The 24588-nt window shown below is 61.5% G+C and overlaps 2 protein-coding genes across 4 annotated transcripts; both read right to left on the reverse strand.

Annotated features, from left to right (window-relative positions):
- Positions 1-368: 368 nt before the first annotated feature.
- Positions 369-11595, reverse strand: KCNC3 (potassium voltage-gated channel subfamily C member 3; the record flags this gene model as incomplete). Of its 3 annotated transcripts, none has more annotated exons than XM_084257946.1 (4): positions 369-505; positions 4340-4531; positions 5767-6874; positions 10738-11595. In XM_084257946.1, 4 exons carry the CDS (start codon positions 11593-11595, stop codon positions 369-371), a joined length of 2295 nt encoding a protein of 764 aa, XP_084114072.1. The 3 variants fall into 3 exon arrangements, with proteins under 3 accessions (XP_084114072.1, XP_084114073.1, XP_084114071.1); XM_084257947.1 differs by lacking the exon at positions 369-505 and adding an exon at positions 4003-4106; XM_084257945.1 differs by lacking the exon at positions 369-505 and adding an exon at positions 4003-4106 and having other exon boundaries at positions 5692-6874.
- Positions 11596-15769: 4174 nt separating this feature from the next.
- LOC311186103 (napsin-A-like) lies at positions 15770-22894 on the reverse strand (the record flags this gene model as incomplete). The annotated part of the gene is made up of 9 exons (XM_084256991.1): positions 15770-15997; positions 16196-16294; positions 17721-17865; positions 18096-18218; positions 19942-20141; positions 20540-20658; positions 20871-20991; positions 21083-21224; positions 22821-22894. 9 exons carry the CDS (start codon positions 22892-22894, stop codon positions 15770-15772), a joined length of 1251 nt encoding a protein of 416 aa, XP_084113117.1.
- Between the last annotated feature and the right edge of the window lie 1694 nt (positions 22895-24588).

Genomic DNA, 24588 nt, shown 5'->3' on the forward strand with positions numbered 1-24588 from the left:
GGGTCCGGGTCGGGGGGCGCATGCAGAGGGAGGAGAGGTGCCCCGAGATGTGGTTGGCATAATCGGGACGTATTTACACGAGAGGGCGGGGGGCGTGTCCTATGGCTCGTGGAGACCTGAGAAGGCTTTGTCTTGGTCGGGGTGCAGTTGGGGGAGGGGGATGGGCTTGGCTCCTCCCCCTCCATCCTGGGGACCCAGGTGGGGGCGAGGGGCCCGGGGGTGTCTGCTGGCGTCGTCGTCTCGGTTGCATATTATTAATGACTTTTTGTGTTTTTTTTTAAAAAACCCTTTCCCCCACCCCCCACCCCCAGCTCCTTTGACCTTCTTCCCTGTCACCCCCGAGTCCCCCCACAGGGGGGAGGGGAGCGCTAGAGGATGGAGGGCAGGGTGGGGGGCGCGCGGCGGGCGGCCCTGGGAGAGCCGGGGGGCGTGGCGAGGGGCGCGAGGCGCAGGGACACCCCGCTCAGGCCAGCGATGCTGCTCAGGCTGCGGGATTTCTCGTAACCTGGGGGGGGGGGGAAGCGTGGACATAGAAACGGGGGGCGGGGGCCGACAGACAGGCCCCCAGACAGAGGGAGGCAGGAGAGAAAGGGGGAGACAGATGGAGGAGACGGAGACAGAGGGGGGCAGGGGGAGAGACAGACGCCAACACGGACGAGGCGGCCGGCGGCGGCAGAGGGGGCGCAGCGGCGGCCGGGCGGGGAGAGTGGACCAACCGGACAGGCAGTCGGCGTCGGGAGAAGGGTGCACACACGGGGAGGGGGAGAGACTCGGGGTTAGGAGGAAGGTAGCCGCCACCACACCCCCCAGCCCTCCCCACCGCGGCCCGCCCCCCTCCCCTCCCCCCACTGGCGCCCTTATCGGAGGCAAGAGGTGGGGGGCAGCAAGGCGGATGGTGGGCAGCAGGGGCATGGGGGGAGCTCAGGTGGAATGCATGTGGGGGAGCAGCCGGGGAGAGGGCTTGGAGGGGAGCAGGGCGAGGGCTCTCTAGATGTAGGGAGAGGAAAGGTGGGGTGCAGGGCTGCGAGGTGCAAAAGTTAGGGGTGCCCCGGGAGCCAGGAGGAGAGCTCCCAGAAGTGAGGGGGCAGGCGCGCCCTGGAGGCTCTAGTGGGGTCTCTCTGAAGGGGGCCGGGAAGGTCATCCGTCTTGACAGCTGCCGGGGGCGGGCTGGGGCGCGCATGCGTGTCTGAGGCTCCCTGAGCCCCTGTCCTGGGGGGGGGGGTAGTTCTAGGCTCTTCTAGGCAGTGCCAAGGGGCCTGTGTGAACGAGGGCCTCTGGACCAGAGGAGAAAGGGCCTGGGGAAGTCCGAAGGCCGGTATCTTGGGGACACCCCCTCCCCGCCATTCCCGATTGCTAACCTGGGGGGAAGGGGCAGGGGGGGACCGAGGGTCTCACGAGGTCTCAGGCGGTGACAAGAGCTGGGGACAGAAATACACAGAGTCACGGCTGGGGAAGGGAGGTCAGGGGGAACCCCCCAACACAGCCTCACTGTTGGGGGGACGGAGAAACGCCGGGATCTCTTCCTCCTCTCTGGTGTTTTCCGGGGGAGGGGAGCAGTGAAATGGGGGCGGCCAGAGACTTCAAATATGGAAGGAGCTTCCGGGGTGACTGGGGGGGGGGGCGACAAAGGAAGCAAGGAGAAGGCTGGGGTAGGTGAGGGAAGGTGGGGACAGGCCAGGGGGAAGGGCCTTGGGAGGAGGGGTGGGTCGTGGAGGCGGAGGGCAGGGAGGAGGAGGGAGGGTCGGGGACTTCCAGGGCAGAGAACTCAGTCAGCCCCATCAGCTCCGGCCATCATTTGAGTTCAATGAATGGATTTTGGCATCTGAGGCAAGAGAAGCAGAGACCCCCTCCCGCCCTCCCCCACATTCCCAAATCCTCCCCACACCTACAGCCCTCAGTTCCATGGGGGCCCATCCAGATAGGGGTGGGGGGACAGGGTGGGAATGGGGCTGGGTGCAAGCAGGGGGAGGGAGAGAGGGGGGCAGGGAGGGGAGGTAATGAGATGAGAATGGAGGGTGCTGTAGGGGGTCACCAAGGAGGTGGGGGTAGGATGGAAGGAGAAGAAACAGTCCCCTCTGCACTAGGCGCCCAGAGGCCTGGGTTCAAGTCCCTCTCTGCTCTGTGGCCTGGAGTTGGCATGGCCTTCCCTCAACTTCTGTGAAACAAGGGGGTTTTAGATGGGGAGGGGCTCCTGAGGGACCCTAAGTTCTACTATGCCATTTTTTAAGACTGTAGGTAGGGGGTCTTCAGATTCTAGCTCTGTATTTCTAAGGAAAAAAATCTACCGGTTTGTTGAATGAATAAGTGATGGCTCAAATTCCTCCAGCTGGCTTCCCTTCACCTTAAAGACAAAACTCAGCCTGTGGTCACTGTGGCCAAAAATCCCGTATGATCCTTCCTCCCCACCCCGATTTCTGGCACCCGTCCCCTCTTGGTCACTGGCTTCCCTCCTTGCTATTCCTTTAACTAACCAAGCTCATCCTACCTCAGGACCCCAGGCCCTTAGCACACGCTGTTCCTTCAACCTGGTTGGATCTATTGGCCTTTCAGATTTCATGTTGCCTCTCCAAAAAGGCCTTCCCAGGCCCCCTTATCCGCAGTGGCCATAGTATCGACCTTGTTCTTTATTTACTTATTTATTTCGACTTGTTTACAGTCAGGCTTCGCTTAGACCGGCCAGCCACGGCCCCGACAGGCTGCACCATCGAGGTGTGTGCAATTACACTCCCTGGCATCCACCCAAGGACAAAGTGCCCAAGGATGCATTTCTCAGAACCCTTGGCAGGAAGCGACATGTGCCTGCCTTCCGCCGTCTCCGACCAGGGCGGCTGCAGCACGCGTCTCTGGGCCAACTCTCCCCCGGGGCTGTTCCGGTAAGAGTTACCAGCAGCTGATGGGCAGATGGACACGGGGCTGCGCGCTGCTGGAGGCTGTCAGGCCTGAGCTGCTTCCTGCTCTGCGCGCTGCCAGGCCTCCAGGGCCCGGGCCGAGTCCTCGGTGATTCACTGAGGACTGGGTGAACGCACGCGAGCGCGGGTGGGGGTGAGCGGACCTTCGTGAGGCCTGCGGAATCTGCGCCCATCTCCGCGCTCGTGGTTGTGGAAGTCCTCCTCTGCCAACTACCTCTTCACTCCACGCCCCGTCCCTCTAGGCCCCTGACCCCCGACTCTCTCTGCCTCTTCCTTCCTTTCAATCCTTGCAGCCCCGACCCAGGCTCATGGAGACTCATGCCAGCCTGCTCCGTCCTCCGGGCCTCAGCCCGTCCCCACAGGGCCTGAGAGCTGACTGTCCCGCCAGGGGTCTGGACAAAGTCTTCCTGCCCCTCCCCTGCTCCTAGCTGGGGGTGGGGGACCCCTGCGGCGCCACTGTCTAATGAGATCACTCCCTCGCTCATGGCCAGGACAGCTCAGATCTGGGTTCCTCGCGGAGGCCACCCTGGGGAGCTCTGCATGTCCCTCTTTCTGCATGTCCTGTGCTCCCTCCCTTCCAGCATGCACCACCTCCAGGAGTGACTTTCTGGCTCTCTCTGCGTCTCCCAGCAAACTGGGAGCTCCTGGGCATGTGGACTTTGCTGAATGTCCATGCCCGACGCATGGGCGCGTCACCCGTGCCTGGATCGGGCTGAGGCTTTCTCCCCCCATCTTGCACCTGATGAGTGTCCTAAGCGTCCACCCAGTTCTCTTGCTTGGATTTCATCCACAAGGCAGGGGAGGGGGGCAGGGAGAGGTGTGCATGGGGATGAGGATGGGGGTCAGTCGTGAGGGTGGGGGACGGAGGTCCGGCACACAGTGGGGAGGGCTGGGGTTAGTACTGGGGGTTAGTGGGGGGCACAGCAGGTCCTGGGGTCAGTGTCAGGAGTGGGGGTTAACTGAATGGAGCTGTTCATAGTGAGGGGGTGGGAGTCTCGGTCAGTGGGGGCTGCATGTTCTTAGAGGGGTTAGTCAGGAGGGAGGGGGGACCAGAGGTGGGGGCTACTTACCCCGGGGGGAGGGGGTTCGTCCACTAGGGGGATATCCAGGCTGCAGCGTTGGCGTTGAGGTCGGGCAAGAAGCTTGGGGGACCTGGCTTACACCAGTCTGGGGGGGGCAGTGGGGGAGCACCGGTGGCTGGGGGTGGGGGAAGAGGGCAGAGGGTCCAGGCGGGGGGGGAATGGAGATGGAATAAAGACAGGTGAAGGGTCAGTGGTGAGGAGACTTTGGGGGGGGGCTCTGGGACAGAGGCAATTGGGGGCCGAGGGGTGGGAAGTCCGATGCCTCCCTCCACTCCCCTCTCCCCCCCCTCCCCACGGGAGAGGGGGGGCAGAGGGGGAAGGCCCCGGGGCCTACGGAAGGCTCCTCACCTTTCCGAATGGAGCCGTCAGGGGAAGGGGCGTAGTCAGTGAGGAGGAAGCAGGCTCGGTCCCGGCTGTAGCGGCCCCGGCTCCCGGGGGTGATGGGGCTCTTGTCCTCGGGGGAGATGGCGGGCTGGTCGATGGCCGGACAGTCCTCGTGGGCAAGCGCAGCTGCTGCTGGGTCCCCGTTGGGGCGGGGATCTGCATCCACAGGGGGCCAGAAAGAGACACAAGAGGGAGTGAGGTGGGCAAACACCCGGTGGGGACCCCACCAGCGAGATGAGGGTGTCGGGGGCACCTGGGCGCTGAGGGCAGGGTGCTGGGAGCAGGTGAGGCAGCAGAGGGGCACAGTTCGGGGCGAGGTGCTGGGGACGTGGCTGCAGGGCCCGGGGCCGGGGCCACAGGGGCGGGCTGTGTCGGGGAGACATCTAGGGCAGGGCCGGGAGGTGGCCACGAGAAGAGGTGCGTCAGGGGAGGCCCCGGGGCGGCGGTCGGGCCAGGAGCTGGGTGCTGGGGAGGAAGAACTGGGCCAGGGTGGCGGTGGCCGGGGTGGGTCTGGAGGGATGCCCGGAGGGGACGCAGGGGTTGGGGCTGGGTGTTCAGGGAGGGGCGCGAGCGCCGGAAAGGGCATGGTGGGGAAGGGCTGGGAAGGTGACAGGTGAGGGGGGGGGAAGGTGGGGGTCCCCCAGGCTCTGACTCGAGTTATTTTTAATTGGTGTGAAACTGGGTCAGCAGCTGAGGGAGAAGATGGGGGCCAGCTCCCTTTCTTGGCCTACTTACGGCATGGGGGTGGGGCCCGCTAGCCTCTCCCTCCTCCTGGACACCCAAATCCCTGCCTCTGAGGCCCAGGCTGGGGGGCCCACGGACAGCCACACGCCAGCCTCCTCACCTCCCCGCCTCGCTTCCCGAACTCTCCCTTGGCCGCGTGTCCTGCTGCCAGACCACGTGGGGCCCTGGGCCCCGAGTGACCCCGCTGTTCCCGGGGCAGCTGGCCCTGGCTCGCAGCTTTCGAGCCCTTTCTGGGTCTGCTAAAACCTGGACTCTGAGCTTCGGTCCCCCGGGCGCCCCCCACCTCTCCGCTCAGCGACCACCTCTTTCTCAGGATGGCCTCGGGGAGAGCCGGACGCGGCCACCGGCCCTCGGTCTTCAGCCCGGGGGAGACCCCCTTTGCGCCCGCATCTCTCCAAGCCCCCTCTCTCCCCCAACCGTCCAACCGATGACCCCGCCATCCTGGTCCCCCCGAAAGCCCGGTGGCAAGTCTGTCTCCCCGAGACTGTCACTTTCATGCAAACGCGGGTTCTCGGTGCCAGGCCCTTCCGGTGCGCCTGTGGCTTCCCTCGCCCTCCCCGCTGCCCGCCCACCTTGTCCCTCCGGCGACATCCTGCGGCGCCCCCCTCCGAGGCCGCCCGCCTGCCCGCCCCGCTCACCGTCCTCACCTGCCCGGTTGATGTCGATCACCTCCTCCTGGGCCAGCGGGCAAGCCTCCCCGGGCGCCGGCAGAGGCGGCAGCCCCATGATCCCGAGCCCGCCCGCCCCGCCCCTGAGCAGCCCGGGGTGCGTGTGCGGCCCCGGAGGGTAGGCCCCGGCCACAGTCACCCCCATGGAGGGCGGGGTGATGGGCGGCGGGGGGCTGATGCCGCCGCTGCCGTGGTGAGGGGGTGGCGGGGGCGGCGGGGGCGGCTCGGGCTTGCAGTAGTTGGGCGAGCCGGGCTGGGGGGGCCGGGGGATGTGTTTGTTCTTCTTCTTGGGCAGCTTCTGCTTGGCCATGGCCAGCGAGTAGTACATGCCAAAGTTGTTGACAATGACGGGCACGGGCATGGCGATGGTGAGCACCCCCGCCAGGGCACACAGCGCCCCGACCAGCATCCCCGACCACGTCTTGGGGTACATGTCTCCGTAGCCCAGCGTCGTCATGGTGACCACGGCCCACCAGAAGCCGATGGGGATGTTCTTGAAGTAGGTGTGGTTGGAGCCCAGAATGTCATCGGGGTCGGCGCCGATGCGCTCGGCGTAGTAGATCATGGTGGCGAAGATGAGCACGCCCAGGGCCAGGAAGATGATGAGCAGCAGGAACTCGTTGGTGCTGGCGCGGAGCGTGTGGCCCAGCACCCGCAGCCCCACGAAGTGGCGCGTGAGCTTGAAGATGCGCAGGATGCGGACGAAGCGGACGACCCGCAGGAAGCCCAGCACGTCCTTGGCGGCCTTGGAGCTGAGGCCCGAGAGCCCCACCTCCAGGTAGAAGGGCAGGATGGCCACGCAGTCGATGATGTTGAGGCTGCTCTTCAGGAACTCCACCTTGTCCGGGCAGAAGGTGATGCGCATGAGGAACTCGAAGGTGAACCAGACCACGCACACGCCCTCCACGTAGGTCAGGAAGGGTTCCGTCTCCACCTCCACGTTGGTGATGTTCTCCGGCGGCGCCCCGGGGATCGGGGAGGCCTGGGTCACCGTCTTGTTGCTGATGTGGATGAAGCCCTCATGGGTCTCCAGGCAGAAGGTGGTGATGGAGATGAGGATGAAGAAGAGGGAGGCGAAGGCCACATACTGCAGGACAGGGCGGAAGAGAGGGGCGACAGGTGACCCAGACATCTGGTCCATGAGGCACCTCCACAAGCCCCTCCCTATCCAGCCCCAAGCTCCGGGGGAAGCCAGGGGACCCCACCCAGTGGCCTCATCACTTCCCACGTCCTGTTCTCCTCTCTAGAGCTCATAAAAAGAGAGGGAACGGGCCAGAGGCAGCTCCCCCCTGACTAGAAGCCGACCCCAGCAGCAGCAGGACATGGGGCAAAGGCAACTTTTTCTAGGAAAAGTCATTCCGGCTGCCTGTCCTCGGAGACCGCCTCACCCACCCTCCTGCTCCTGTGTCCTGTCTCTCGGCTCACTGGCAGGGTCCAAGGGTTCTGCTAACGGAGGGAGGGAAGACTAAGAACATACACTCTCTGTGCCTCGGAGGCGTCGGGGCCAGGCTTGGAGCCGAGGGAAGTTGGGGAGAAGATGGGCTTGAGGCAGAATCACGAGGTGGCTGAGAGTAAGACTGCCTGGGTCTGGACCCGACTTTCCCCTAATTTGGGTCAGGAGATGAAGCTTTCCAGAGCTCAGGGGTTTTGTGGGTTTTGATTTCTTTTTTCCAGAATTGTTGTATTAAGTCAGATAACTATCGCCAAAGAGCTCGGTTCGGTGTCTGGAACTCAGCAAGGAGATCTGCGCTCTAGAGGCTAGACAGTGTCAGGGCTGGTTTGATGGATCCAAAGGGTGTGGGGGCATCAGCTAGTGGGGCTCTTTTGCAAGGCCTCAGGGAGGGGCCAGGGCTTAAGGATGCAAGGCCAATGTCCAGGCCCCAGAAAAGGGAGACGGCTGGGGAAGACCCTCACCCAGAGGACGGCACAAGAGTGGACCCAGGGGGACTGGAGGGTGGAGGAGGGGAGGGGGCAGGAAGAGGGGAGATGGGGAACGTGTTAGGACCTGGAAGGGGAAAGTAAAGGATCAAGATTTCAAAATGGGGAACTAGAGATGAGGAAAGGGAGGTTCAGGAGTATGGACATGAGGACAGGGCAGGGCTAGGGCTGCAGAGAGATGAGGGGCCTTAGTCAGAGGTGGAGGGAGTCGGGGGTGAGGCACCTGGGTGATTCCGGGATGGGAGAGGACCGCAGGACTGCACAAAGTGGTGCGGGTTCTGGTGGAAACCTAGAGGGGGTGGGGATCAGGCCCCTGCAGGCAACAGCGGGCTTCACCAAACATGTGGTGGTGAGCGGGGAAGCGGAGAGCAGGGGATGGGTGTCCCGGCAAGGAGGAGTCTTTACTCCAATGAGCAGAGGAAAAGTCTAGGACTGAGAAGAGACGGGGACTAGGGCCAGGGTGCAAAGAGGATCTAGTAACTCGGGGTGAGCCCGGGGTGAGCACGGGCTCTTCCGGACCCGCCCCCCTCCTTTCTCTGCAGTGGTTTAAGAGGCCAGGGGCCGCCGCAGAGCGCATGCCCGGTGCTCCCCCGCCCCGCCGAGCCGGGCGCGAGGCTCAGGCTGCGGCACCGCAGTGGGGGCGGGCCGGCCGGGCCTGGGGGCGGGGCGCGGGCCGGCCAGCACCGCGGACAGCGCCCCCGCCGGAGCGCGCAGCCGCAGTGGCTGGGACCGGTTTTAACCCCTTCTCGGCCGGAGCCGAGCAGGCGGCGCGCAGCCGCAGTGCTGCCGCCTCCCAGCGGAAGGCCGCGGGCCAGGAGCTCGGTTAACTCCCGGCCGCCCAGCGCCTAGCGGGAAGGTGGGCGCCCGCTGCAGCTGCAGAGGCTGGACAGCGTGGGGGCTGCTTTAACCCCTTGCTCTGAGATGGCGCAAAAGTAGAAGGGGCGTGAGAGCGTGGAGTCCTGTAAGAAGGAGAGGAGAGGTTAGGACACCGGGAGCGGTGGGGCGAGGGGGGGACCCTCCACTTCTCTCTGGCCTCAGCGCCCGACTCTCAAGTCATCTCACTCCGAGACCAGAAAGCGCTTGGGATACTATGGACACGCAAATAAACAAACAAATAAGTAAATAAATACATAAATAAATAAATTATGGAGTAAATGAGTAATCCCCCCACAGCTGTCCCGGACCCCAAGCTGCACCCCAGCACCCTTCAAGGGGGTCAGGAGGGGGAAGGGCGCCCCGGGTCATGGGAGAAGGGGACCGCAAAGGCCTGGGGGGCATTTGGGATCAGGTCCCTGCCGCAACTCCTCCTTCCCACCTCCCCCCCACTCAACGCCAAATCTCGCCAACTCAGCGCTTCCCGGGGACCAAACTTTATGCGGTGCCTCCGGCCCCCCCCCTCGCTCCCTCCCCCGGCGCGAATGCGGCACTGCGGCTCCGCGTCCTTCCCGGCCCAGGACGCGGCACGGTGGGGGGAGGGGGCCGACCAGCTCCTCCGGGTGTTTGGGTCCCCAGGAGGCTGGGGGGGCAGAGGGGGGGGTCCTGCAATCGCTCCTCTTTCTACTTCGAACTTTCTAATTCCCCCTATTCGAACTGTCTCTTCTGACTCTGGGAGGAAGTTAGGAAGAGGAAGGGATTCAAGGCAGAATCAGAGGGGAGGGTACCTATTGGGTTTGGGAAGTTACAAATGTTTGTGGAAAGTTTTGAGGTGAGGTGAAGAAAGCTTTGGGGGGGAAATCTGTAATTTGGAGGGAGACAAGGGAGGGGGGGGATTCTCGGCTCACTTTGGCAGGGAGCAGAGGAGCCCAGTCCTGGGCTCTGGACTGGAGGGTTAAGGGGAAGTTGGGGGGGGGTGTGTGTGGAAAGATACCAGGGCAGGACAGAAAGAATTAGGAGCTATTTTAAGGAGGAAGTCTGGGGAACTGATAGCATGAGGGGTGTCCCAAGGGTAGAGGCTAGGTGGGATTCTGGAGTAGGAGGGAAAGTGGTTTGATTAGGAAAGGGGCTTGGGAAGCTCTGGAGAGACTGGGAGTGGGTTGTGCAGCCCCAGGGATGGCAGGGAGAAGCGGTGTGAGGAAGAAGCAATTCTGGGGCACCCGTGGAAGGCCTGGCAGAGGAAAGGCACATCGAGGGAGCTCAGGACTCTGCTGGAGACATTGAGGAGGAGTGGAAAAGACTTGGGACAAGTCTGGAGCTTTCCGGGAAAATCTGGGCTGGGAGTTAGTGTGGAGGATGCAGCAGGGACAGGAACACAGAGGGTGCTGGAGGGTCCCAGGAGGGAAGAGCACCCACGCCTCTCAGGGTTGCAGTGAAGGGGAGGGGGCAATGTCGCAGCTAGAGCAAGTGGTTTAGAGGATCAGAGGGTCCAAGCGGCACAGAGTGGGGCGGGGTGGGGGGGAGAGGGTGTCTTCTGAGACTCTGAGGCTGGAAGAAACAGAAGTGCTCAAGAATAGTCAGGACACTGGGAGAAAGGGCAGCGGTGGGGAGAGGGCCAGAGGAAGACTCTGGTCTGGGTTGGGAGAGGCTGGCCCAGGAGAGGGGCTGATGGAGGGATGTGGGGACCGGCAGGTTCCCCGGGCCGGGGCACAGGGGAGTGTGTTCTGAGTGTCCAGGACATGCAGACCCTGAGAGCTAGAGAGGGGTCTTCTGAGGGTTGGCCAGCCGGGAGAACGTGCTTGAGCAGGGCTCACGAGACTACACTGGGGAAGGGCTCGGGAGGGGAGCAGGCAAGGTGGGGAAGGCAACTTCTACGCGTCCAGGGGGGCCTAGAGAGGCAGAGTGGGGTTCGAGGGATCTGGGGGGCTCTGAAGGCTGGGGAGACACATCTTCTGGGGATCTGGGGACAGCCGGGCAGGGGGGTGTGTTCGGAGGAGCACGGGAGACTCCGCGCAGGGGCCGGGGGCGGAGAAGAGGCGCCGCGGCAGGGCTGGGGCTCTGAGGGCCGGGATGAGGAGGCTCCCGCGGGTGGGGGCGCTGGGGGACGCGAGGGGATGGGGGCCCCGAGAGCGCGCTCACCCTGGCGGCCCGCGACGAGTAGGGGTCCTCGAAGAGCGCCCACACGCGGGGCTGCCAGCGGCGCCACCACGTGCCGCCCGCGCCGCCCGCGCCCCCCGGCGGCCCCCCGGCGCCGCCCGCGTCCTGGAAGCAGAGGCGCTTGAGCTCGCCGCCCGCGCCGTCCAGGCCGCCGCCGCCCGCGCCCGCCTCGTCGTCCAGGCCCGCGTCGTGGGCGCCCGCGGCGGCGGCGGCGCCGGCGGCGCCCGAGGAGTCGGGCGCCTCGAAGGAGTCGAGCGCCTCCTCGGCGTCGCGGTGCTGGCGGTAGGTCATCCAGCAGCAGGCCTCCACGTCCGTCTCGTCGATGCCCCAGAAGCCCAGCTCCTCCTCGAAGAGCGGCCCGCACACGTCGGCCGGGCAGTGCAGCTTGCCCGTGCGGTAGTAGTTGAGCACGTAGGCGAACACGCCCGGGTGCCGGTCGAAGAAGAACTCGTCGGCGCCCGGGTCGTAGTCGAAGCGCGCGGCCGCCTCGGGCTCCGTCAGGCCGGCCAGCCGCGTCCCCGGCAGGGTGCGCAGCGTCGAGCGGTACGTCTCATGGCGCACGCCGCCCACGTTGATCACGATCTTGCCGCTGTCGCCGCCGCCGCCGCCGTGCCGCCCCATGGCCGCCGCCGGCAGCCCGGGGCATGGCTCGGCGCGCCGGCCCCCGGGCCCGCGAGGTGCCGGGGGGCCCGCCGGGGACGCGGCGGGGCCGGGCTGCGCAGGCGGCGGCGGCGGCGGCGGCGGCGGCGGGGACTCGGGCGGCTGCGGCGGCGGCGCCGGCTGCTGCTTGCCGGCCCCCTGGCGCCCGCGGAAGGACGAGACGCAGACTGAGCTCAGCATTGGCCGGGGGGCGGGGCGGGAGGGGCGGGGCGGGAGGGGGCGGGGCCGCCGGGCACCGCCGGGCGCGATTGGGCGGGAGGAGGCGACGGAGGGAGGAGGCGGGGCCGCGCTGAGGCGAGCCGACGCGATTGGCCGCGGGGGAGTTGGGGCGGGGTGGAAGCGCGGAGAAGGGCTGGGACGGGCCTGGCTGGCTGGGGCGGGGCCGCAGATGAAACGCGCCGATTGGCTCTTTCCGAGACAGGGGCGGGGCCGAGCTAGGTGTTAAAGGAGGAGGCGCGGGCCGCTCACTTGGCCTGGCCCGGCCGCGCGAGGAGGCCGGGGGGCGGGGCCGCGCCGGAACAGGCTCCGCGGGCACTGAGTGGAGTCTGCGCTCCCCAGGGCGCGCCGGCCGGCCGTGACGGGCGCGGGGAGGGCTGGGGCCACAGTGCAGGGGCGCTGGCCCTGATCCGACACAGTCGAGCCCGGCCCGGCCCTAAGGCGCGGGCAAGCGGAGCCCGACCCGGGGGGGCGGGAGGAGCCGGGGCCGCGCTCTCGGCGCAGCCCGCACGAGGCGGCGGCCCTGACCCGGGGCGGGCCCGGGAAAGGAGCGCGGCCCCGATTGGGCCGGGAGCGCGGGGGGCGGGGCCGGGCCAGGCGCGGGAACTGGAAGTGGGGACCTTCGAGGACTCGCGCGAAACGGCACTAGGCGGACGGAAAGCGGACGCGTCAGGGGGACAGAGACCGAGTCCCGGGAGACGGGGCGGAGGGCGCGGGGGAGGCGAGGGAAGCCGGGCCGAGGCCCTGGCGGACGAGCCTGGGACGTGGGAGTGGGCGTGAGGCTGGAGGGGCCGGGACTGAGGGGGGGCGCGGGCCACGAATTCCAGAAAACCTTGACTGGGCGGGGGGGGGGGGGCGACACTGAGGGAGGGTCGGGCTTGAGAGCAGCCGAGCTGGCGGCAGCGGGGCGGGCTGCGGAGAGGCTGGAGGAGCGAGGGAGGCGCCCACCGGGAGAGGCGACACCCGCCGGGTTCCGTGCTGCGGGCCGCGAGGAGGGGGTGGACCTGGAGCGGAGCCCTTGGGGACCAGAGTACCCGGGAGAGGGCCAGGAGGGCCGGCGGGGCCTTAGGGGGCAGCGCGAGCCCTTCCCACAGGCGAGGGACAGGGGTCGGGGCCCAAATCACGGGGAACTGCAGGCCGGAGGCCCGGCGGAGGGGCGGACGGGCGAGCAGGGAGGCGGGAGGGCCCGCCCGGCTGAAGCTAGGCGGGGCCAATGGGAAATGGGGCGGGATTGGGTTTCAGGGACGCCCAATGGGAGGGGAGAGTTGGCTGGGGCGGGGCTAACGAAGGGGCGGGGCCATAACCTGGCGGACAGGGCCGGAGCGGGTCCGGCCCCGCCCCCGAGGCCGGGCTAGCCGCCGGGACGCAGGGCGCAGGCGCGGGGCTGGGGCGGGGCCAGCGGCTGCGGCTCGGGCTGCGGCGGGAGGAGGCGGAGCCTGTGGGAGCGAAGGGGGCGGGTCAGGGCTGCGGGCGTCCGGGCCCTGCACCTTCCCTGGCCCGCCGCCTCCCTCTGCAGGTGCGCGGCGGGTTAGTATCGGCACCTCCCCCTCGACCCCGCTCCCCGCCCCCGTCTGTGTCCCGGTGTCTCTCTCCCCTCTTTTGAGGACGTGTCCTCCCCCGCCACCCCACCCCGTCTCTGCCCCTCTTTGCAAAGTCTCGGCCCTTCCTCTGGGCCTGTCCCATTGCCCTCGGAATCTGCGCCCCTTTTGAATCTTTGCTCCTCTTCCCGCTGAGCCTCAGCCCCCCCATCCCAATCTTTCTTCCTTCGCCCCAGTATCTTTTTCTCGGCTCTTTGCCACTCTCTCTCGGGTCTCTGCCCCTGAACATCTCTGTCCCTCCTCTGTGTGTGTCTGTCCTCTACTCCCCGCCCCCAGGAGCTGTCCCTGCTCTCTCTGGGTCTCTGCCCATTCATCTGGGGGTCTTCCCCCACTCTGTCAGCCTTTTCTCTTTCTGCCCTTTCTCTTTCTCTCTGTCTCTTCATGGTCTCTAGTCCCCCCGTCTTTTTCACCCACTTCTCAGTAGTCTGTGCGCCTCTTTCGAGCGCCCCGTCCCCACTTCTTTGGGACTCGTCTCACTGTCCTTTGGTCTCTGTCCCTCTCTGACTCTCTCTCCCTTTCTCTCAGGCTCTCCACACCCCCTCCCTTCACCCCCTCTAACTCTCATCCTGGCCAGGGCTGGAGGCTGCGTCACTGCAGAGAGTTGCAGAAGTGGGACCTGTCCTGCAGACCAGGAAAGTAGTAGCCCTTACTGCCCAGGCCCAGGCTCCCTCACTGCTCTGGATCCAGTGTCCTCACGCTGTCCATAAGCCCCAGATGGGCCCCAGGAGGGCAGAAAAAAGACACCAGGACTTCATATTCCTCTCTGTCCCAATTCTGGTGTATCTCCAGGCAGAAGCAGTGAATCCTGAGGTGAGGGTTTGGGTTGACTAAAGCGTCTGGACAAGTCCAGGGTGTGGATGGAGGCTGGGGCAGGAATTGAGTGGCACTGGGGTCCAGGAGTAGGGACTAGGGTAAAAGAGTGAACTGTCCCCCCTTGTGTCCTCCACCCCCACCTCCATTCTGCTTTTCTCTTGTGCCTTTGACAGCAGCCAAGCTGGGGATCAAATTACCACATCAGCATTTGTTGCAGAGGTCAAAAGATAGAAGCAAAAGTGGGGGCTGGGAGGGGGAGGCTGGAATAGTGGATACTATGGGATGAGATTCAGGATTGGAGACTTGGGGAGGAGGGTGAGGGCAGCCGGCAAGGAGTAATAGGATGGGGCCTGGTCCTGGGAAATTTGGATGCCATCACTTCCTTGTGCCCCTTCCAGACCCCACTGGGGAATGTGAGGGATCTGTGAACCTGAATTTTCCACCCATGGGCGACAAGAGAGGCAAGGTGACAGAACACCCAGCTCTGCAAATAGACCAGGGAGAAGAAGACTTGGTTTTCTGCCAGGGACACCAGGAGGAAGAAGCCAACCTCTGTCCATGTTTTCAGACCCTTTCTCATCCCTCCTCCTGCCCAATCTATCCTTTCCCAGGGCCTCAAGCCACAAAATTCCTGAAAGCTCCAAACTCCCATCTCCATCGTTTTCAGCACCCATGCCCAATTCTCCCTCCCCCAACCCCAAAGCCCTGGAATTGGGGAAGGGGCTTCCTCATGATGTCTACGACCCCTTCCTCGTTCTTCCACACCCATTGTTGTCAGACCCAAACCCAGGAAAAGCCTCTCCATGGCATGAAAGGTAAAGGTAAAAATATGGGGACTCTGCCTACAATCCTTGCACAGAATCTCCAAGTACCTTGACCAATATTCCCCCCAAAGCTCGCTATTGAGGGGAGTCCCTCCGCTGTAATCTTTGGATCCCTGTCTCCCGAATCTCCCACTCCCAAATTGAGATCTAGGCTGTTTTACCGCCCCCGGACCCTGAGCCTTCTCCCCCAACCCCGTACTCACCCCAAGTCGAGGCGGGGCGGGGCTGGGGGAATCCGGGGCTGGCGGTGGGGGGAGGGGTGACCCAACCCCAGCAGCTCTGGACAGCGGGAGGCTGCAGAGGGGGGAGTGACATCATCGCCGGAGGAGGGGCAGCACGCCTCCCCCCTACCCGGGGGCTTCAAGCCCCGCCTTTATGGCCGACCCAGGGGTCCAGAAATCCCACGGGTTGAGGAAGAACTCGAGACGAGGTGTGCAGGAATGATATCCTATTCCGTTAGAACAAGGGTTGGAAAACACTTGACGGTTTCGGCCGCCCCCCACAGCCACCTGTCGCTGGCGTCGCGACCTGTCGCCTCCCACGCATGTTGTGGCTACGCCCGCCCCCAGCGGGGCGTGAACGCCGCCTGGACTACAACGCCCGTGATGCTCCGCGTCGTGACGACGGCGGCGCCGGCGCGGGCTCCCCGGTCGCTAGTGCGGCCCCGCGCCGGTGTGCGCCGTGGAGGGAAGTGATCACCTTTGCCTCCGTGTCTTCTTAACTCCAGACGTGCGGACAGAACCTTTCCTCGCCCAAAAGTGTGCGCGTTAAAAAAAAAAAAAGCAACCCAGATATGTTCAATGGAAAGAGCGCAATTTTACTAGTAGCGGGGGGGGGGGGGAAATGGGCGTGGGGGGGGTGTTGCACTGCTACCACCCAGGGCGCATGCGCCTAGCCAGGACCTCAACTAGAGGACTGCGCCTGCGCGAGCCCACCCGCCGGCGCTCCCGCGGGGGAAGGGCGAGCTCGCGCCAGCCCCACCCGGGCGTCGCCCGTCGAGTTCCCGCGGTCGAACACGGCCACGTAGGCGCCCAGGAAGACATCGCCGAGGATCCAGAGGGGCCCCGCCGGCGGAGGAACGTCCAGAGCCTGGAAGCCTGACAAGCAGAGGAAGGCGCCAACCGGTGCAATCTGCAAATACACACGACGCCCCCTGGGTATCACGCCCCCTCGTGACGCCTCGCGCCTGGGAGCCTGAGATCCAGACCCTGCCCGGGCTCTGGAGGGGTGTCTGTGGCCCTCCTCCCTCCTAAGCAGGGTGCACCCCAGCTCCACCTCTGCAGCTGCATTTTATGGCTTCCCTCCGAAGGCACCCTGATGCCCACCTACCTGGATGACGTAATCCTCGGCCGTGAGGTTAAACCAGACGTCCCCGAGGAGGAAGGACACTGTGGGGAGCTTTGGGATTAGCGAGCACGGGATGAAGTACTGAGGGAGAAGAGCACAGTGGTGATGGCAGGTTCCTGGCCTGCGCACTCGCTTCAGAGCCTCCCGGGTGCCATGAGGCTGTCCAAAGTGGGCAGCTGGGTACGCGGGGCCATGTGTTCAGGCTCCGCTGCCCTCTGTGGCCTCCCACTCGCCTACACCCCCACATGATGGGTGTCGACGCCCTCGGCTTCCTTTCATCAAACCCTTCTTTATTGAATAGTAGATCAAGAACTGGTGGCCCACAGGCCACAGTAGGTCCACAAGGTTCTTCAGTTTGCCTTAAACTGAGTCGAAATTGTTTTCAAAATTAATTACCAACTGTAGACCAAGATGCTCCGATTGTATCCTATGGAGTCTGCTGCTGTGCAACATCAGCCAAGTAACTTAACCTCTCTGTGCCTCAGTTTCCAATCTGAAGCTGTGGACTAACATAATATAGACCTCATAGGGAATTGGGTGAGAAAAAAATGAGTAGCGTGGAAGAATGCCTGACACTTAGGAAGCGCAAGTGTTGATTACAAACCAGGAGCTTGAAATACTATTTTCAGGTACACCAATCAGCCAGGCAGAACTGGCTTTCGCTACATGACAATACTTGTCTGGAGCTGAGTGGCCAGAAGCTGCCCTTCTGAGCTGGGGACACTCTGTCCAGTGTCTTCCATTCCCATCACTCCCAAGCACCTTGGAAAACAGTATTAAACTGCTAGGAATAACACCCCCAAAGTGTAGCTTCCTGGAAAAGCAGCGGGATGGCTCTGGCCAGGGAGCGGTGACGAGTTCAACAGTGTCTAACTCTTGAAAGGAGGGGCGACAGCAGCAACCCCAGCCGTCCCCGCACTGCTCACACCGTGAGTGCATGAGTCCAGCAGTCCTCACAGCATACCTTAGTGGTGGTGTTAGTTCCTCTATTTCAGACATGAGGAAACTGAGGAAAAGGGATGTTCAGTGACTTGTCAAACTCTGGCCCTGCCCACACGCAGGACTTCAGCCCACGCTTAGTCTTCACTGTCGCAGGAGCATCAGCGGGCCCAGTAATGGAGGGACAGATTCACCTGGAAGGACTCAGCCCCTCCCCAGAAACTGCAGGGCCTCCTGAGTGCTAAGCTGCTCCATCTCTGGAGGGTTCCCCTCCTCCGGGGCAGATTGCTGGTCCCTAAATGTCCCTGGAACCTTTTCCAGAAGCCCCAGACCCCTAGGCTTCTCACTTCCAGCCAGTCCCGAGAAATCTGCCTCATCATCCCCTCCCATCCAAGCACTCAGAGCACACCCCTAGCGGTGTCCTCCAACCTCAGCCTGTCACCACTTCTCGTGCCTTCCATCCTAGGATACCTGATACCACTCTCTGGCCCCAGCATCCTGCTCCAGTTCCACTATCACACCTCCATCAGCCTCCCCAGCCCACACCCATAAGACACAGGGTCCTCACCTGCCCACCCAGAAAGGGAATTCCTCCTATGGCCTTGTGCAGGGCCCAGATCTCCTCCCTGGGTCCTGTGATGAGGGATGTGCCTGTGTCCAGGATGGCAGCACAGCCCTGGGCACAAACAGTCAGTTCTGTACCCACCTTCACCCTGTCATTGCAAGACATCAGCCATCAGAGCCAGCACCCCAGGAGTCCAGGGCCCCCAGCCTCCTCCCTCAGACCTGGGGGTCCAGACACCAGTGCTTCTTTCTCACATTCAGGTGTCTGACCCCAAGCCCATCCTCCACCAGAAGTCGAGTCCCAGCCCCTCCCCCAGACACGGGGATCAGGGCCAGCCTGAACCCGCCCCCACCCCCCAGCCCAGAGGAGGCGTCTCACCCCTCCATGCGGACCTGCCAGTAGGCAGGGACAGTGACAGGCACGAAGGTCAGGGGCGGGATGTAGTGTGTGGGGTCTGAACCGCCCAGAACCAGCTCTCCTCCATCAGCAGCTTTGGGGTCCCTGCAGGGCACAGTGCTGTCACCATCTTGGGGTTCCCCTGCCAGCAAGGCAGAAGCTGAGGAAAGGCCTCCTGCCAATGTGTGTGTGTGTGGGGGGGGGGTAAGTGCTCTAGATGGGATGTGGGAATCTGGGGTGGGGAGGCCGATGTTGATACTGGAAGCAAGCTGTGAGGTGAAAAGAAATGGGATAGAGGGTAGGAAGTTAGGATGGGGGGGGGGGCCTTCCGGTGTGGTGACAGACTCTGATTTGGCTGGAGAAATTTAAGTGGACAGTTGGGATTTGTACACTGGCTCTGGAAGTCTTTGTGTAGTCATGCGTGGCTTTCCGGTAGCAGCTGAGACTTCTTGAATGTGTCTCCAAGCTCTGAGGCATCTGATTTCCAGAATTGGCTGAGTAGGAATGAAGACAAGGCTGGCACTTCTCAGGGTACAGGAGGGTAGGATCTGCTAAGGCTGGGACTCCTGAGTACCCTGACTTCCTGCACAGAGTGGGGAGCTGAGTCCAGTAAGAGGGGGGGCCCGGAATGGGAGCCATTGGACCTCCTAGCGGCTGACTGGCACAGGGTGTGCTGCAGGGGAAGGGCCTCCAGTAGCAAAGCAGAGACTTCCTGGCTGGAGCAGCTGGGGCTTGAGTGTCCTAAAATGTGGGCAGGACTTTGTCTATGGAGCCAGGCTGTGGCTGGCTCCCAAGGAGTGTTCCCAAACGGAATGTGGCCAGTGTATGAAGAGGTGATTGTGAAGTCGAATGCTGGGTGGGGGATGGCATTTCCTGCATTAAGGTGCAAGCGGGGAGCATCTAAAGGACCGTGATTCTCATATGCATCACAACGTCACTCTGTGAGCAGGGCTTGACATGTTTCTTACACTGGGAGAGCAGCTTCCTCAGCACAGGAGGAGCTTCCTGTGTGGGGTGATTCCTAGCATCAACTAGGAATCCATTTTTTTGTCAAAGATTCACTTCTGAAAAGTTCACTGATCCTTTTCCCCAAAATACGTGTTCAGAGGCCCTCCCTGGTGGCACAAGGTGTTAAGTCTCAGCACTATGAAGCTATCCACAGCCAGTGCGACATGAGTTCGATCACTGGTCAGGGAGCTACCCACAAGGCACAGCAGATCTCTCCTGTCTCCCCGCTGCTCCCCTCAGCAGTGGATTTCAGTGGATCCACCTGTTCTCCCCACTCTGTCTCTGGTGAATCCTCTCACCCCCCCCCACCCTCCATCTCTGGCCTACACCCCAGCTCTTGTATGCATAAATAAAAATAATTTAAAAAAAATACATGTTTAGTCTGTTGATATTAAGACCAATCTATGTGAATCAGCACCCCCCACACAGCGCACATTAAAAATACACACGTTGACATCTTGTCCTTTCCATTGCTAATAAGCCTGTCCTTTTTTAAAATGGAAAAAAATAAAAAGATGCTGACAAAGTCTATTTTACATATAATTGGTCGAGAGCTGAGCTGAAGAAGCAGAATCCACTAACACCAATTGTGTATCTGTAAAAACTCGGGGAGCATACAGCCCTACTCACTGGATCACCTTGAGGGTAAGATGAATTGTTGTTAAGACCCCATCAGTTTACACAGCCCTGTGACTTCCCGAATGGAGGAGGGACATCCTCCATGGATTATTGGGGGGAGGGTGGGGGGTTACGGACTTTCTCGAAGTCAGGTGGAACCCTCCGAAGGAGTGGGGCGCGGGAAGGCAGACCCACCCCGTACCTCTTGAGGTAGAAGGAGAAGACAGGCTTATCCAGGAGCCCCTGGTCCACCAGCACGTCCAGCGGCGGCCGAACTCCTCCCACAGCCAGAGTGGGGAAGCCGAGGCCCAATATCCCATCAAAGCGAGCAAAAGTGAAGACCAGGCTGGGCTCCGACACAGCCTCCCCGAAGGTCACAGATTGTGCTGTGACTCCTCCGAGCTAGGGACACAGTCAAACGTTACTTCTGGAAGGACACCCCTATCTGCGAGCTCTCCCAATCCAAAGCACTAACGTCAGGTGACAGCGTCCAGAAACAATGCCCCCTGCAGGGGAAGCTGAGCCTCCTGCCTGGAGAAGCCCGGCCCCTTGCCCCCCCCCCACGCGGGAGCCACGCCTTTGTAGAGGAAGGTCCGCCCCGCTGGAAGCCCCGCCCCTCCGTTTGAAGCCCCGCCCCTCCATGGGAAGCCCCACCCCTCCACGTGAAGCTCCACTCCTCATCCACTTCCCCCTCCTGCGCCCCTAGAATTCTCTCCTCCTCAAACCAGCTCCCTAACTGATTATCTCAGACTTTGGGGTTCTCCCAGGCCCAAGCCCTCCTGGGGTCAGAGGTCACGCACGGTCAGCCTGTCCTCACTCAGGAAGCCCTTCAGCCGCCCAGTTCCATACTGCAAGGCAAACTTGGTCCCATTGGGTTTGAAGGAGCTGGAGGCTGAGGAGTTGAAGCGGCGGTGGAACCCTAGGTCAGAAGGTCAGGGAAGTGTCACTGGGGCTGGGGAGCTGCGGAATATCTCCCACCCCTCTGATCTTCTCACCTGTGGGGGCATGTCAGAGAGGGCAGTGCCTCACTGTGCCTCACCCCCACATCTTGCCTCAAGCCCCCCCAGCACCCAAGCCCCCCCTCATCTAGCCCTAGCCCCACTCAGCCTGTTCTTCCCCACAGAAGCTCACAGCACGGCGGGGTGAAGTAGCATTTCCTGGACGGGACCCAGAGGTTGGACGAGCCAGTGTCAAAGACCACAGTGAAGTTCTGGGGGGGCGTTCCGAGCCCGATTTCTCCGTAATACTGGACCTGATGGCAAAACAGAACACAGCGTCAGTGAGGAGCTGGATGTGAGGGTTGAGGCAGTGGGATGTGCAGGGTTGTGTGGGCTGGGACTCACATTCATGTAGTTGGAGAGAGGCACAGAGAAGGGCTTGTCCCCAGGGGATGGGGTGCCCAGTCCCAGGGGCTCTGCTGGCTTCCCCCATCCCCTCAGTGGGTTCAAGGTCCCTTGTCCAGTGTGGGCTCGGTGAAGACGGATCCTGTGGGGAAGAGGATACTGACGGGCAGAAGCCGCCCTTCCGGGACACGCTCTGTGCAGACGTCCCCAGCGGGGCACATGACCCATCGGGCACCTCAGGGCCCTACGCAGTCACTGCTGAATTCCCGGCTAGACTCACCTTCCTGGAAACGCCAATGCCTGTTTTGCTCCCCACTCTGTCTCTGGTGACTCCTCTTACCCCCCCACAGCTCTGGCCTGTACCCCAGTTCTTGTATGCATAAATAAATAAATCTTTAAAAATAAAAATAATGTAAATAAGTTATCCCCAGGGAACTATTAGTCACAAGTTTTTCCATGACAGAAAATCTAGCCTCCTCAAACCCCCAGGGAGCTACCAACATGGCGCAGCAGACCTCTCTTGACTCACCTGCTGCTCCCCTCAGCAGTGTATTTCAGTCACTCTGCCTGGTGCTTGCTTCGGCAGCACATATACTAAAATCAGTCACTCTGCCTGTTCTGTTCCCCACTCTGTTTCTGGTGAATCCTCTTAGCCCCCTGTACCTCTGGCCTGTACCCCAGTTCTTGTATGCATAAATAAACCTTTAAAAAAAACAACATTCAACTCTCTTAGTTTCCATTTGAGTGGGTCTGGGAGAGAGCCTGAGAATTTGCATCTAACACATTCACTGGTAATTTGTTCTTGAGACAACACTTGGGGTGTCAAAGCTTTGCAATGACCCAGGAAATGGCCACAAGAAGTCACATGTCAAAAGCAGGTTGCAGCCAGGTTGGACCTGGCTGTTGTCACTTCCCGGAGCCTGGCCCCTTGGTCACCTCAACCCCACCTGACTCAGTCCTTGAGAAGTCAGGAATGTAAGTGGGGAAAAGGCTTCCTGGGAGAGTACCCCCTTCCTCCTATCAAGAGCTTCAAGGGGTGGGGCCTCCCTGGTGGCACAAGGGGTTAAACACTGCACTATGAAGCAATCCACAGCCTCTGCAGTTCAATCCCCAGCCGGCCAGGGAGCAACCCACATGGCGCAGCAGACCTCTCCTGACTTGCCTGCCGCTCCCCTTGGCAGTGTACTTCAGTCAGTCTGCCTGTTCTGTTCCCCACTCTGTCTCTGGTGAATATACACACACACACACACACACACCCTCCCCCGCCTGCATCTCTGGTCTGTATCCCAGCTTTTGTAAGAAACCGGAAGGGGAGATAATTGGGTTCCCCCAAAATGAGTTTCTTGAGACCTAAAGATGTGACTCTGAAGGCGTCAGGTTAAACGCCACAATCTGAGTCTCTAAGATCTGTGCGGAGAATAGGGCCCCAAGTGTGGAGACCCCAGTACCAGATGGTCAGTGTGTAAGGGGGGAATGGCAGGGTCCTCCAGATCTGGAAAGCGGGGAGATGGGCCCAATCAGGAGTCTGGGGTTGGAGGATCTAGTACTATAAGGACTGCGTCTTAGCTGATGTGGGGTGCTGTCCTCAGGGCTGAGCCCAGTGGCAGATCTGGGGACCCACAAGATAGGAGTCATGAACCAGGGGTGCCAGGTTTGGGAGCCACTGAACTGGGGAGCTCTAGATATGAAGGGCAAGAGGGGGAATGTCATCCCAGGGATGGCGTGGGGTCCCCAGTACCTGATCAGCGAGGCCCCTGCAGGGTCCAGGATCAGGAGCGGCAGCAGCAGCAGCAGTAAAGGTGGCAGCGACATCTCTGGGGCCTGGGTATGAACCCACGTGCTTTGTTTCACCCCGAAACTCCGCCCTGTGCTGGGAAGAGGCTGGGACATTTGAAGGATGTACAGACATTGGTGGAGGGTCCCCAGAAGTATTACCCCGCATGTCCCTCCTCACTCAAAATCGGGGTGGCGCTGCGGGGTCTCCTCAGCCAAGCACCCTCCCTCTACCTTTCAGCTACATCACTTTTACTCTTGACTTTCACTTCACTTTTCCGAGACTCATTCACCACAAGTGTTTGCTCAGCAGTGAAGGGGCGGGCGGGGAGTCCGTGAAGGGGAAGAGAGAAGGTCAGAGCACACCCTAGCAGCTTAAGTGGGGCTCCCAGAGTGTAAGGACCCCGATCTACTGCTGTATTCAAAAAAATATTTAAACATACACATCACCCCAGACCTACCACCTCGGGAAGCCTGAAAATCACTTGCGGGCTCTCTGTCTCAGCTGCCACCTGGCCCCCTGATTAAGCTTCTCAAATGTAATGAGTTTCTGACTCCAGAGTCCAAGCCCAAGAACACATTTTTTTTTTTTTTAAGGTTTATTTATTTATTTATTTATACAAGCACTGGGTACAGAGCCAGAGCGGGGAGCAGAGCAGGCAGAAGGACCGAAGTACACTGCTGAGGGGAGCAGCGGGCGGCAGGAGAGGTCTGCGCGCCATGTGGTACCCTCGCCCAGTGACCGGGGATCGAACCGGCGCTGCAGAGGCTGCAACCCAGCGATCAACCACTGCGCCAAAGGGGAAGCCCAAGAACACATATTTTTGAAAAACCCCATCCATCATGCAGCCATTAACTTTGCTGAGAAACCCCATCTTTTTGGATTTTTAACTTACAGTTATGTGTTACTAGACGCCTGCATAGTGTGTGTGTGAGTGTGTGTGTGTGTGTGTATGGAAGATCTGGATTGTAAGCCAGAGGTGCAGGGGGTGAGAGGAGTCACCAGAGACAGAGTGGGGAGCAGAACAGGTGGATCTACTGAAATACACTGTTGAGGGGAGCAGCAGGGAGACAGGACAGGTCTGCTGTGCCATGTGGGTAGCTCCCTGGCAAGAGATGGAACTCAGGCCTTAGCAATGATAGCACTGAGACTTAACTCCTAGGCCACCAGGAAGGTCCCAACCTGCATATTTTTAAGTCAACATTAACATAATTGACTTACTGATCTGCAACTTTTCCTCCCTTAACCTTATACCTTGGAGTGCTCAAAAGAAATAGATGATGTGTGTATATAGTAACAGGAACAACTTTGATGTGCTCCATGGCCTGGTTTTCATTATATCCCTGAGCACGATATTATTAAGATATTCAAGCATCTAGAAAAATTGAAAGAATTTTATAGGGTGCCGGGGCCTCCCTGGTGGCGCAGGGGGTTAAGCACAGCACTATGAAGCTATCCGCAGCCTCTGCAACACGAGTTCAGTCCACGGCCAGGAAGCTATCCACATGGCACAGCAGACATCTCCTGTCTCCACGCTGCTCCCCTCAGCAGTGGATTTCAGTAGATATTCCTGTTCTGCTCCCCACTCTGTCTCTGGTGAGTCCTCTCCGCCCCCCACACCTCTGGCCCACACCCCAGCTCTTGTATGCATAAATAAATAAATCCTAAAAAAATAATTTTATAGTGTGTCCCCATTAGCTACCACCTCCATTTGTACAATTAATCTATTCTG

This window comes from Talpa europaea (assembly GCF_964194135.1).
Source record: "Talpa europaea genome assembly, chromosome: 16".
Lineage (NCBI taxonomy): Eukaryota > Metazoa > Chordata > Mammalia > Eulipotyphla > Talpidae > Talpa > Talpa europaea.